Source organism: Ipomoea nil, unplaced genomic scaffold (genome assembly GCF_001879475.1).
Source record: "Ipomoea nil cultivar Tokyo-kokei standard unplaced genomic scaffold, Asagao_1.1 scaffold3170, whole genome shotgun sequence".
NCBI lineage: Eukaryota > Viridiplantae > Streptophyta > Magnoliopsida > Solanales > Convolvulaceae > Ipomoea > Ipomoea nil.
In genome coordinates, this window is record NW_017619598.1 from 158367 (window position 1) to 173894 (window position 15528).

The window sequence follows — 15528 nt, forward strand, 5'->3', positions numbered from 1 at the left end:
AAACACAAAATAAACAAGAAAATCTCTACGGCAACGGCGCCAAAATTTGGTGAGCTGTAGTAGGCTCCCAAATTAAAACCTTACAAACGTAGTAGCGGGAGTAAGGATCGATCCCACGAGGAGTAACTAGTTTAACTTTTGTGCTCAAGGAAATAATGGGGGGTTTGGAATATATCGAGAATAAATATTAAATAAAAGATAAATTAAATAAACGAGAAATTTAATCGAACGAATAAACAGTGAAAATAATATATCGAAAACACTTATAATAAGAAACCTTGGTCAGTAAAGATCCACCACCGGAGTTTAACACTGATCATTGATTTATATAGTAATTAATATGCAATTGAATATTTGTCGTGAAATTATTTCATTTCCGTTTTCCCTTAGTTGTAGGTAACTAAAGCACAAGCGGTTTAATTACCCCTAAATACTAAATAACCTAAGACAAGCGCTATAGATTTAATTTAATAGCAGCAATATGAGCTAGGAAAACCGACAAACTAAATAACGCAAGTACAAGCGATTGCATTTAATTTAGGAAAATATTCTACCCCCGAGACCAATTATCACTAAGCCATCAATAATTAACCTCAGTTGCTACTGAATATTAGAATAATTTCTAGCACAACATTAACTAATATAGCAAATAATTATATCAAATAAATAACTAGTAGGCCTCCCTAGCAATTAAATGACACAATTATTCAAATAACTTAGAAGAATATTTAATACTCAAATGCATAAAAAAATATATATAATAAAAATAAATAAATAACCTTACAGCGTAATGAACTCCGGGGCTTCAATTCACTAAACCAAACTAAAAATTAGCCACGAATGGACATTGATAACAACTTCAACGAATACTATAAAGGGGGGAAGAATGAACATTTTACAATAAAACACTTATACTATTTATACACTTTCTAAATTAACCTAAATCAATTTCAACCATCCGCTCCCTACTTTTCCTCCGCACGTCCGAAGCTTTCCATGAGAATCGCTCCGGCATTTCCTCTGAACTTCACAATCAGAAAGTTTCATGAAATGTTTGTCTAATTGCAATCATGGGAACCACAAACTTAATATATATTAAGGTTCATAATATCTAAGATTATAGTACGTAATATATTTTATTGTATTCTTATATAGTATAGTACGTAATAAATATATATATTAGTATTCTATGTATTATATATATTATATATTATATATTATATTAAACATTATATATAAAAAGAACTAATTATTAGATAATATTAAATAACTAATGCAAAATTATTATAATGATGTACCTAAAATATGAGGGTAAAATATGCCTATCAGTGTGAGTTTGGCAGATTTAATCTTCAAGATTAAAATCGTGAGAAGACATTATGGTCTCGTGGTAAGTCAATCTCATTGTGTTGCTTGAATCCTTGTAAATGATGTTAATCAAGTGGCTTGGACACCGTTAGATACTAACGTACAACTAGCCAATAATCACGAAGATTGTACTTCTCACAGAGAATACATTCAGATTATTGGTAGTTTAATTGTATCAAATGGGTTGTACTAGGCCGGATATTGCCTTTGCGGTTAACGAACTCGGTAGACATACGAGTAACCCTAGTGTTGCGCACTAGAAGGCAATAGTGCGAGTTATGAGATACTCAAGGTATGCTCGTGACTTTGGACTGCACTACGTGGGATATCTAGCCATACTTGGAAAGTATAACACGGATGTCAAAGGACCCTAAGTCCATTAAAGGCTACGTGTTTACGTAGGCTACTGCAGTTGGTTTATGGAAACTCTCGAAACGATTTGTGATAGCAAAGATCCATGACGGGATCTATGCTGAGAGCCTTAGACTCGTGTCGCGAGCGAGTAGGCTGAATGGCTATGCCATTATTTCGAGAATGTTCCTAGTGGTAAACTCGTACCTCCAATTTGTGTGCATTGCGATAGTCAAGCCAAAATTGGTTAAGTACAGAGTTAGATGTGGAATGGTAAGTCTAGACTTATAAGTCATTGACATAATACCATTAAACAATTTCTCACAACAGGGGTTATCTCTATTGACTACGTGATGTCAAAAGATAACGTTGCGGCCGCTAACTCGCTAACCCGAGGGTAAGCAAATGGTTGTTGAGAAGTTGGAACGAGGATTGGGTCTAAAGTCCTTGGACTAAAAGTTCTATAGTGGATACCCAACCTAGCTGGCACCTAGGTTCAATGGGACAACTAAATTATGGAACGGAGCGTGTCACTGTGGGGGTCTCGGACTCCCTACCACTCCTCGTTAGAAACAGTGACTCCCGCACGAGGCTAGCACGTTGATTCTTTAATGATTCGGATGTCGGTTGACATATGTGAGTATGCGGGGTACTCGAGAAAGAATCACCTATGTAAGAGAAAAGTGAGGGTCGCTTCAAAAGAGAATTGTTGGGCACAATTCTTTAGAAACTCTCGTAGAACCAGGAATGGTGACCCACGACCAAAATAGGCACACTCACGAGAACAGAGCATGGTTGGGAGGTTCCTGTGTGAGATATGTCATCATCTACACAAACGGCAGTCGGTTCAAAGACATCGCGTTCTACCGTACAGCCAGTAGAGTAAACATATCTTCAGAAGGTAAGGTTCAAAGGGTATAGTGACTCCCTAACTATCCTATGCAGGGATCGACCGTTTGAACATAGTTGTTTCCGATTTCAAAATACCCCGAAAATCAATTCTCATTCATGTGGGGGATTGTTGGGGGGGGGGGGGAGGGGGGGGAATCAAATTCCAACTAAAAACAAGATCGGAAAGGCTTGATTCAAGCCCGAGCTCGTGTGCGCAGGCACCTGCGGGCACGAATGTCGTTCGGAAATTGGCTGGCCTTGCGGGCTAAGTTATGCCAAATTTTGGTATCATTTTTTCATCACACTTGCCACTTGGGTTCGGCCTGGCCGAAACTTGTCTCGGCCTGTGAGACCGAAACTAAACATGGGCATTGTGGTTTCGGCCTTATGTGGCCGAAACATGGGACAACAACCGTTGTAAGATTAAATTCAACAGTTATGGAATTAAATCCTCTATTAATTCCAAATTTTGATATTTGAATTTAAATCTTAGATAATGGCCATGTTGTTTCAAGAGTTACAAAATTGGTTTTAATACCAATTTAAATGCCATGATGAATGCTATTCATTCTTTGATCCACATATAAGAAGGGGTAGAGGGAGCAGATTTTCTAAGTACACAGTGAACAAGCACACAGCGAAAATATATTTTTCAGCTTCAAAACACTTTTGCTTCTACTCCTTTCTTTGTCTAACTGTGTTCAAGGCTTTGCTCTAGTTCGCCGGGTTCACTCGTTTGGGTGCTCAAACGTCGAACCGAAGCGCGTTTTATCCTGGGAAACCTAGGCCACGACGCTCCTAGCACTTTTGGGAGGTGGCAAATAAGGTTGTAAGGAAAGAGTGGTCTCTTGACTCACGCTAAAAAACCTTTACCCAAACACGAGCCATCTTTTCCTTCTTTCGGTTTTGGATTATGCTTCTAAGCAAAAATCCTCCTTTTTGATATAGTTTGGTTGGGATTATAATCTGTGGATTATAAATTCCATTTGTTTGATATGTATATATATCTTTTCCGTAGATATTCATGCATATAACCATGGTGGTTTGATTTATATATACTTTCGTGTGTATATATATATTTCAGATATATATATCGAATAATATTTTATATACTTTCGTGTGTGTATATGTAAATATTATTTTACGATATTAAATTGATTTTTGATTCATTATCACCAACAATCTCTTTGTAGACGACATTTGTAGTACCAACGCAATCTTGTCCATCCTCGTCTAGAGCTAACACCTTCAGTTCATCAGGATGGGTGACTCGGGTGAAAATATATAATGGTAGAATATCAATCAATCAATGATCCTTTTATATTTTCAATCAATAATATCATATTCATTTTCAGCCAATTATTCTTTTCTATTTTCAATCAATTAGTCAATTAGAATATCATATTATTATTTAGAATATTATTATTGAAATATTTTCGTTCCATTTTTTATTTACCTTTATTATTGTTTAAAATATTCATTTACTATTGATGATGTAGAATATTAGTATTGAAATATTTCCGTCCAATTTTTTATTTTCGTTCCATTTTTAATTAAAATGCAATGATCTGACCATATCTTTTTTCATTTTAGTCAATTATGGATCATTTTTAATTTGCAGTCAATTATTAATGTTCATTTCCTTTTATATTTTCAGTCAATTAGTAATATCATATTCATTTTCAGTCAATTATTCTTTTTTATTTTTAGTCAATTAGTTAATTAGAATATCAGATGCAGTGATATTTTTACCTAATTTTGGTTCCATTTTTAATTGATGATATAGAATATTATTATTGAAATATTTCTATTTTTTTTATTTTTATTTTTAATCTTTCTTTACTATTGTTTAAAATATTCATTTACTATTGATGATGTAGAATATTATTATTGAAATATTTTTGTTCCATTTTTAATTTCCGTTCCATTGTTTAAAATTGTGAAAGATTTATGATATAATTGTGATTTGATTTATTCTATTGTGTAATATTATTGTGAAAAATTAAAATGTAATGATTTGACCATTTTGTTTTCCATTTTAGTCAATTATGGTTTTTTTTTTTAATTTTCAGTCAATTATTAATATTCATTACGTTTTCCAATTAACCTAATTTCTGTTCCTTTTTTTCATTTTTAATTTTCAGTCAATTATTAATATTCATTTCTTTTTCCAATTTACCTAATTCCTGTTCCATTTTTAATTGATAATGTAGAATAATATTGTGAACTATTTCTATTTTTTTTCGTTCCTTTTTAAATTTACATTTATTATTTAGTATTTACTATTGTTTGGGGCGGAAATCAAATAAATAGAATTTTATTTAAAATTATATAATAGATTTTATTAATTTTATAATTCCATTTCCTTAATTATATTTCATATTTTATTAATTGCTCTATATAATTTAATGAAACTGCCACAAATATTGCAACAGAAGAAATATTATATTTCTTAGTTTCATTAATCATATTAATTATAATTACCAAATATTGTGACAATTATTATAATAATTATTGTATGCCATGTAATACTAAAATTATTAGGTATTATTTTTATAATTAAGGTATAATATTATTAAATCGAAATTATTTAAAATATATAGATCCACATTAAGAAAAACCTTATTAATTTCGGATATTAAAACTATATATTTATATTAAAGGTGAAGTTATAAAGAATTAAGTTTCAATAAGTTTAGTTATTCCCTAAGTTATATATGGTTAATAATGAATATTTTTCTATATTAGATTATGCTTATATATGGTTTGCCCGTATTAACCATCATTATATTAGATTAATATATAATTCTTTTAATATAATATATTATTAAATCTAAACATATGGTTAATATTTATTCAATATTATTACGAAAGTATTATAATTATAAATTTACAATTATAACTTTGTATATGAAAAACATATAAACTTGAATAGCTTAATACGTCATTCGCAGAAACAATGTTCTTGAGAATAAAAATCATTACCAAACAAAAAAATAGGTCTATTCCCAACCATGCTACTCTATTCCAGACCTATTCCGTGAACCAAACATGCGGTCAAAGTCTTACTATCTCTAAACTTATGATAATGAATGGTGCAACCGTGCAAGTTATGCTACTACTCAACTTTTACTACTGCTTATGTCAAAAATCGTATCATCTTCAAATTAAAGCCTTTTTATTCCTTACTCCTCTATAGCTTTACTATTAGATGAAGTTAGCATTACGTGATTTACGTCATCCAAAAACTTGTGCTGCGTTAAAGTATTCCTGTTCTGGATAAGAAAGATTTGTTGCGTTGAATATGAATTTGATTTGTACTAATTTTATACGCAAATTATCCCGTGGAAACGTGTTCACTATGCTTTGTGAACACGTTTCAAAACGGCGTCGTTTTTACGAAAAAAAAAAAATTAGTTAATGTGCTGTTAACGGCGTTTTGCATTCTATGTTCAGATTATAAATTTACATTTATTAAATTATGAATTTTCTGTTATGAGATTATAAATTTATAGTTATGTAATTATGAATTTTTTGTAAATTCATAATCTCATAACAGAAATGTCATAATTTTATAACAGAAAATTCATAATCTCATAAAAGAAAAACATTTATTAAATTATGAATTTTCTGTTATGAGATTATGAATTTACAATTATGTAATTATGAATTTTCTGTAAATTCATAATCTCATAACAGAAAATTCATAATCTCATAAAAAAAAATTCATAATTTCATAACTACACATTCATAAATCCATGCCTACACATTCATAATTTATGAATGTTGAAGAAGCTTGCACGAAGAGAAAGTGAAACCGCGAAATGTAAAAATGAAGAAAAAAAATCGCACTATTAATTAAAAAAAAAAATAATTAGTGGAAGATAACGATGCCACTTACGAATACCGTTACCGTTTGGGACCGTGTTCACCATCCATGATGAACACGGTTCCATGGCATAACGATTGAATTTTATAAGGGAAATTTGATGGTTTAATTCTAATTAGATTTTTACACTTGCTTCATAAAAATCTACTAATACAAATATTCCTAACATATAGTAACCCGTAGTACTAAATAGCCCAAATTTTAGCACATACGCTAACAGCAATATAATACTAGCATTAAACAGGAATTTATAAATCCAACTACCCTACCTAGAACACTCCACCAACAAAAATTTCACCAGAGTAACTTCAATTGTTATGCCACATATATGGACCAGGGTTCATATTGTATTGTAGATTCTGATTAAAAAGTTATCTACAATTAACATATTTTGTATATATTTCCAGTTAAATCAGGCACACCAACAACTTTGGTGTCGAATTATGGGGCCTCTGAGAGAGTCTGTGCCTTGCAAAAAATCTCAACTTTGATAAATTAGATGCAGGAATTGATTCTCTAGTCGTGACGCAAGTTTTCAACAAGAACCTTGAATCCTCCCCGGGGGAAGATACTCTTATTGCGGATTGCAGGTCTCTCATGCAGCACTTCCTCGACTTTGAGCTCGAACACGTTCTTCGGGAATTGAAGGTAACCAGTGTGCTGACTTCCTTGATAATTTGGGTCAAATCTTTCCGTGGGGCACAACGATTCTAACGTAGTGTCCGGAGGATCTCAATCTGTTGCTGGCTCATGATGCTATAGGTTGTGTACTAGAAGAATTCATTAAATCCCCGGGGCCTTCGGCCCTCCCCTCTACAAAAAATAAAATAAAATAAAATAAAAAATAAACAGGAATTTATAAATCCAACTACCCTACCTTTAACACCCCACCAACAAAAATTTCACCTGAGTAACTTCAATTGTTATGCCACGTATATGGACCAGGGTTCATATTGTATTGTGAACTTTGGTCCAAAAATTATGTGTCTGCAATTAACATATTCTGTATATAATTTCAATTAACCATTTATGTGCTTGTAAATAAATTATAGGTACATAACATATTAACTACAAGCACATAACAAGGTAATTGAAGACACATAATATGTTAACTGTAGACACATACATAGTAATATTTATGTGTTTGCAGTTAATATGTTATGTGCCTATAGGTAACATGTTATATGTCTTCAATTTATTTACATGCACATAAACTGTTAATTAACTACAACTGCAAATACATAATCTGAAGGTTATTTTGGACCAATGTTCACAATGCAAGATATACTTTGGTCCATGATATAATTTGCCGAGTAACTTTTAACACTCCTATCCAGATTAATTTTAACATGGGGTATTCAGTTTGCAATTGTTATAACATATTATCACTACTGAAAATTATGAAATTTCCGACCACCTGAAAGTGATCTTAAATCAAGTCGAAAGTCTTGTTCCGACCACTTTTGGTATCCGGAAAAACCTTTGTTGCTATTTCCGACTATTTTTTGGTATCAACTTGATTTAAAATCACTTTCAGGTGGTCGGAAATTTTGTAATTTCCAGTAGTGTATGTACCTTCAGTTATAAATTATGTGTCTACCACAATTAACATATTATGTATATGTAGTTAACATATTATGTGTATGTACTTAATAAATTATATGTGCATGCAGTTAACATATTATGTGTGTTAAATTTATTTTTAGGCATATAATCTGTTAATTGCATATATATAATTTGAATGTCAACACATATATAATTTGCAATAGTACATTTATTGCGTGAACCACGGTCCAAAAATGACGTCGTTTCGCGTAATTTTATTTTTTTAACGCGACTCACTGCAACGTACATTATGTTTTTATAACTAATAATGTACATTATTCTAAAGCATAATGTACATTATTCTAACTCATAAAGTACATTATTCTATCTCATAAAATTCAACAACGTTGTTTTGGACCATGATCCACACAATAATTTTCCTATAATTTGAATGTCATTTTAGACTAGGGTCCACAATGTAAGGTAGACCCTAGTCCATGGTATAATTTTCCTTCAATTTCGCCCATCTAGCTAGAACTCATGCTTGAATTTTTGTTAATAATTATTTTCCCAAATCATTCCAAAACTCTTTGAATTAACTACTTATTTTCTAAATTTATAGTTTTAAAAAAAGAAATGCATTTCTTTTAGGTAATAATGTAATATAATTGATTGTAGTAATAATTTCTTAATAGAGATTTAAAACTTGTCATCGAAGTGTATTTAGGGCTTATTATGTGATTATTAATATAAAGTAACATTGTAATTAAGATTTTAAGTTTTCCAGACATTTAACAGCTATTTCCCAATCCATATATTTTTATTGATTTAAGACTTTTCTTCGCTCAAATTTTCTATAGCATCATACCCTACCACCATTTATGGCTAGCGGTGACTAAATGCATCTAAGAATTAAGAAGAAGAAAATATTGTAGACAGGAGAAATGGACCTGGTCCAACCATTATTTTAATTTGTTACGTTATTTCTTCTTAATTTCAATGGTGACTTTGTGATATTTTCCACAGAGAGTACTTGACCCGGAAGAAGTTTTGGAAATGCTAGCCTTAATAAGTTGGTGTATATAAATGAAGCAAAAAACATTATATTCACCATAGCCTTACTTGTCTGGTTTTTAGATATTTGTTTTTGGCTTTAATTTCCTTTCCCTCATGGCACTTCTTCATCCATTCATGTCTTGCAAATCCTCCATGGCCACCATTCTCCTGCTCATTGGCTTGCTTCACATTACAGGTCTTCTTTCACTCTATCTCATCATATAAGATAGAAAATAGCATGCCACTAAATTAAACTTAATGTGACAACTCTTTGATGTATTACTTGTGCTTGTAAATTGGTTGATGATTTTACTATGAGTAAATTAGATTATGTAAATTTTAATGCAACTAGCATTATATTATTCTTTAATGTACAATATTCTATTAGCAAGAATGGTTGAGCAACTAATGCAATATAATTTAATGTATAGCAACTGCATTATCTTTCCTTAATCTAAAATGGTAAAATATAATTTGCATTTTTTGTCCTCTAGTTATACTCATGGTACATACTTAATTCTTGAGTTACATGCATAATTATTTTTAATTTTAAATTATGTCTGAAATGACGATTTTAGTCTCTGAATGACCAAATCCGTCACTTATTAAGTGACATATTGGTGACAAGACTAGTCCCCGAGGGACTAAACTCGCACTTCGCGCATAATTTAAGGGTTAAAAATGATCGCGTGTATTACTCAAGGATTAATTCATCTCCATCACATGTATAATTGACCGGCCAAAATGCAATTTTCTCATTTAAAATGGTTGAACTTATTTATATTATTCAACTAGTTTCTTAAGGGGCAATTAAATTTTTTTTAGAACTTATCTCTTTTTTAAAATTTTGACTCTATTAAAATGTATATTTATTCATGCATACTTTCTCAATTTAAGCACAAAGAGTCAACCTGTGACGTTCTATTGAGCTATATATTGTAGCAGTTTCTCCAGTATAATTAAACCTATTTGTCCTTTCCATGCAGGGGTACAATCCATTGGAGTTTGTTACGGGAGAAATGGCAACAATTTACCCTCCGTTGCCGATACCATAAACCTCTACAAGCAAAACGGCATCGGAGGGCTGCGAATCTACGACGCCACCAACGACGTCTTCGATGCTCTCCGAGGAAGCAACATCGACGTCATCGTCGATGTTCCCAACGACAAGCTCCAAGACCTAGCCAACCCCGACACAGCCAACGATTGGGTCCAAAGGAACATAGTTCCCTACCCCGACGTCAACTTCAAATACGTCGCCGTGGGCAACGAGGTTTACCCCGGAAACACCGGCGCCGATTACGCCCTGACGGCCTTGCAAAACGTCCACGCCGCTTTATCAGCGGCCAATAAGGGCGGAATCAAGGCCTCCACCGCCACCTACTCCGCCGTGTTAGACAACACCTACCCACCAAATAACGGCGTGTTCAAGGATGAAGCCAAGAACCTAATGGAACCCATCGTCCAATTCTTGGCACAAAACAACTTGCCCTTGCTGGCCAACATATACCCTTATTTTGGCCGCGGCAGCGCGCCGCTGTCTTTCTCGTTATTCTCCGACACCCAACTGAACGATGTCGGGTACCAAAACATGTTCGACGCCATGCTGGATTCCATGTACGCCGCCGTTGAAAAGGCCGGCGGTTCCAATGTCCAGATCGTCGTTTCCGAGAGCGGCTGGCCGTCGGACGGCGGCCAGGACGCGTCGCCGGAGAATGCTGCGACTTATTATCAGAATCTAATTCAGCATGTGAAGGGAAACCCTGGGACTCCAATGAAGCCTGGAATTGCAATTGAGACTTATCTCTTCGCCATGTTTGATGAAAATGAGAAAAATGGCGATGCAACCGAGCAGCATTTTGGACTGTTTAGCCCGGATGACCAGAGCCCAAAGTATCAGCTTAGCTTCAACTGAGCTCAAGTAATTATAGAATACTGAATAATAATATATTTCTATATTCAACATGTTCATTGTAACATGTTTAAACAATAAAGTTTTGTTTTTATATTCATGAATTGTCATTTAATTTCGACGATCTTATACAATATACTTTTTCAGTTCTTCTTGGGTTCACACATTATTGTTATTGTTTAGATAGAAGATACCATCCTAATTTGTAATTTCCTATTGGAAAATGTTATTTAACCCTTCTAAATTTTCCACTACTATATTCTCCCATGATGTGACTTATATTTATTGAGTAACATGAATTGACTGACCTACATACTTTTAATTAAATACTAACTAATCTAATTAGATGTTGTCACATAGAAATTGGCAAGAAATTTTTTAAGAGGGATGCCTAGCATTACTCTTTTATATTTATATATCAAATCAGTAGTTTTAAAGTAGGGTTGAGTTTCTACCCATCGTTATATCGTGGACCAAGGTCCATAGTGCACTGTGAACCCTGGTCCAATACACATAATTTGACTTCATAATATACAGAATTAATGTTCATAATATACATACACATAAACATGATATAATGAACATGAATTCTGTGCATTATGAACATGAATTCTGTACATTATGAATGAATTCTGTGTATTATGTTAAGTGTTTATGTGTCTTCATTATATCGTGTTTATGTGTATGTGTATTATGAACATAAATTATGTACATTATGGATATAAATTCTGTACATTATGAAGTCAAATTTTATATATTAGACCGGGGTCAGGTCCACGACATAAATTGCCAGTTTCTACTTGCCATTTAGTGTTGGGTACTAAAGACCAGCTGGCAGTTAGAGTCCATTGGACTAAGAGCATCTGCAACAGTTGGGAAGAATGTGGGATAATGTAAGAGTGACTAGGAAAGAGAATGGGGGAGGGGAGAGAAAAAAAGAAAAAAAAAAGAGAAAATTGATTTTTTTAAAAAAAAAAATTTTAAAAACTAATGCTGTCAGGCGAGCCGACTGGCGCGCCTGACACACCACCGGGCGCGTGCAGTGCACGCGCCCGGGTTTTGCCCAGGTTGTGCGCGAAACGCGCACAACCTTACTTCTTTTTTTTTTTAATTCTGACATTAACCCTTCATTTGCAAAGTGATTCTTTTTCAAATAACCTATTCCCACATTAGTATTATTTTTGGCTTAAGTGATTTATTTCTGAAATAACTCCACATTCTCCCCTTAGTATGGATGCTCTAAGTCATCCGTGTTACGTTGCTATAGTTAGTTTGCATGTTTTAGTATTCTACCAAAAGAGTAAGAAAATGAGGCAAGAAGATTTGATCTCTTAAGTCAATTCAATGGGTCAAATTCAGACTTGAAAGGATATATGGATTAATGAATTTAAAACTCTATAATCAAAATGGGTCATGTTTCTTCACCAAAAAAAAAAAAAAAAAAAAAAAAAAAAAAAAAAAAAAAGGGTCTTGTTTAGGTGGTGTGAGACTACAACACAAGATAGACAGGTTATTATTTCTACCTCTTTTCCGTTTATGTTGTTTTCTTTTGGTTCTATGGTATCCCTTTGTTTCTTTAACTAGTTTGTTTTCTCTCGTCTCTTTGACGAGTGTTTTCTTCTCGTCTCTTTGGCGAGTTTTCCTCTCGTTTCTTTTGCGAGTTCTCCTCATAAGCGTGGAATGATAAAATGGTCTCACCAGAGCCAGGCTTGGCTATGTTTGACCAGATCTGTGAAGAAGCACCAAGTTCATCCAACAACATCGCCTTCAAGTTTGTAAAACAGTCAGGCGATCCAAGTTTTCTATAACATTGCTAGGAAATTTGTTTCTATGTCTGACTGTAAAGAATGCATTATCATTCTAACTGTAACACCCCTAAATTTCAAGATATTTAAAACCTATAAAATAAAGGCTAATCTCTTATTAATTCCAAAACAGAGCATAAACTAGACATAGTAGTCGGGGTGCTATGCCACATCTGAGCTGGAGAACTCAGATGCACAGGCTAAACTAACTAAAAAAGCATAAACCATAACTAATACCCAAATACAAATCAAGGCACGCAGGCCATCTCATCCAGGCCAGAACTATCTAAACTAAGTCCACGGATCCACTAGCGCGCTCCGAAGCTACTCACTGTCCCTGAAAAACATTCGGTGTAACAACTGTCAGCGAATAATGCTGGTAACCCACTCCAACACGTTAAGTACAATATAGGTAGATCTAAGAAACTCATTTTAAAACTGGAATACATATATACTTACGAGACTCTAGTTTAAATCCAAGATCAAGACTCAAGGCATATTAACAGACTCAATATCATAGAATAATCATAAGAACTAATAGACACCCTAAACATGCAATGCAAGACATAACAGGCATATAATCATGCAAATACTAAGTAGATCAAAAGCAACTAAGGCATTTAATACAATCAATTAGCACGTAGTCAACAAAGCACACAATTCATCCTCCAACCTTATACCAAGTTCCAACCTTGTAGCTCCCCTCCGTCCTTATATCAGTTCCATCCTATACCTCCAGGCCACCCTTATATCCCCACCTCTTATGCCTTCGGGCAACTACATGCCCCCACCGACAAACCACCTTTCAACCACCAACATATCAAAATGGTGTCGTAGTGCCATCCAATGATCCGCACCTCTAGTGCTAATATCAAGGGGTTAGCGCATATAGCTCTAACATGACACCGCATCACTTATAACCTGACCCATGCCTAAAGCAAGCAAGTCGAAGGTGGGTGTGTGCCTTTAGCACAGTCACCGCTATGGCCTGTACCTTTAGTACAATGACCGGGCACAAGTGGTGCCAACCGCCAACAGTTTATTTTTCACCAATCACAATCTCATCATCATCATCATCATCGTCAGTCACATTGGCCATTGCGCAATGACCACGATATTCATCACCATTCAATCAATCAACACATAATCAAATAACAATCAAGACACAACAACAACGACACGTATTACACATAAATTCCTAGAACAATGCCTAAAACGTCAAACGAGACTCATACACGACAAACGGGGTACAACGGGACACACGGGACACGGGAAAACAACAAACGGGGGAAACATCACGACGCACCACCAATTTCCAGCGGGTGGAGGACCACCCGCCGGCGGCGGTCCACACACCAAAAAATAACCCCATCAGATCGATCTTACAAAATCAACAGTCATAAATAGACCACACATCATATGTTTTCAGAAACATATCTTACAAAATCAACAGTCATAAACAGATCGATCTTATGTTTTCAGAAATCATATGTATATATATATATATATATATATATATATATATATATATATATATATATATATATATATATATATATATATATATATATATATATAATTTGGGTGTATGTCCTTTAATTTTGATGCAGGAGTACAATCCATTGGAGTTTGTTACGGGACAAATGGCAACAATTTACCCTCCGTTGCCGATACCATAAACCTCTATAAGCAAAACGGCATCGGAGGGCTGCGAATCTACGACGCCACCACCGACGTCTTCGACGTTCTCAGAGGAAGCAACATCGACGTCATCGTCGATGTTCCCAACGACAAGCTCCAAGACCTAGCCAACCCCGACACAGCCAACGATTGGGTCCAAAGGAACATAGTACCCTACCCCGACGTCAACTTCAAATACGTCGCCGTGGGCAACGAGGTTTACCCCGGAAACACCGGCACCGATTACGCCCTGACGGCCTTGCAAAACGTCCACGCCGCATTATCAGCGGCCAATAAGGGCGGAATTAAGGCCTCCACCGCCACCTTCTCCTTCGTGTTAGACAACACCTACCCACCAAATAACGGCGTGTTCAAGGATGAAGCCAAGAGCCTAATGGAACCCATCGTCCAATTCTTGGCACAAAACAACTTGCCCTTGCTGGCCAACATATACCCTTATTTTGGCCGAAACAGCGCGCCGCTGTCTTTCTCGTTATTCTCCGACACCCCACAGAACCCTGTCGGGTACCAAAACATGTTTGACGCGATGCTGGATTCCATGTACGCCGCAGTTGAAAAGGCCGGCGGTTCCAATGTCCAGATCGTCGTTTCCGAGAGCGGCTGGCCGTCGGACGGCGGCCAGGACGCGTCGCCGGAAAATGCTGCGACTTATTATCAGAATCTAATTCAGCATGTGAAGGGAAACCCTGGGACTCCAATGAAGCCTGGAATTGCAATTGAGACTTACCTCTTCGCCATGTTTGATGAAAATGAGAAAAATGGCGATGCAACTGAGCAGCATTTTGGACTGTTTAGCCCTGACCAGAGCCCAAAGTATCAGCTTAGCTTCAACTGAGCTCAAGTAATTATAGAATACTGAATAATAATATATTTCTATATTCAACATGTTCATTGCAACATGTTTAAACAATAAAGTTTTGTTTTTATATTCATGAATTGTCATTTAATTTCGATGATCTTATACAATATGCTTTTTTAGTTCTTCTTGGGTTCACACATTATTGTTATTG

At 34.8% G+C, this 15528-nt stretch overlaps 2 protein-coding genes across 3 annotated transcripts in view; both read left to right on the plus strand.

Annotated features, from left to right (window-relative positions):
• Positions 1-11110, plus strand: part of LOC109167924 (glucan endo-1,3-beta-glucosidase, acidic-like) — a 43136-nt gene extending 32026 nt beyond the window's left edge. Inside the window, exons 1-2 of one of the 2 annotated variants that reach the window (XM_019316998.1) lie at positions 9150-9296; positions 10087-11110. In XM_019316998.1, coding sequence (XP_019172543.1) covers positions 9215-9296; positions 10087-11015 — 1011 coding nt within the window. In that variant the 5' untranslated portion in view covers positions 9150-9214 and the 3' untranslated portion in view covers positions 11016-11110. Of the gene's footprint in view, positions 1-9149; positions 9297-10083 lie in introns of those variants that run through there. The other variant, XM_019317000.1, reaches the window with a different exon arrangement.
• LOC109167925 (glucan endo-1,3-beta-glucosidase, acidic-like) overlaps positions 1-15448 on the plus strand; it is a 59037-nt gene extending 43589 nt beyond the window's left edge. The window contains exon 2 of the mRNA XM_019317001.1: positions 14428-15448. Within this exon, the coding sequence (XP_019172546.1) occupies positions 14428-15353 (926 nt within the window). The 3' untranslated portion in view covers positions 15354-15448. The remainder of the gene's footprint in view (positions 1-14427) is intronic.
• Positions 15449-15528: the final 80 nt, after the last annotated feature.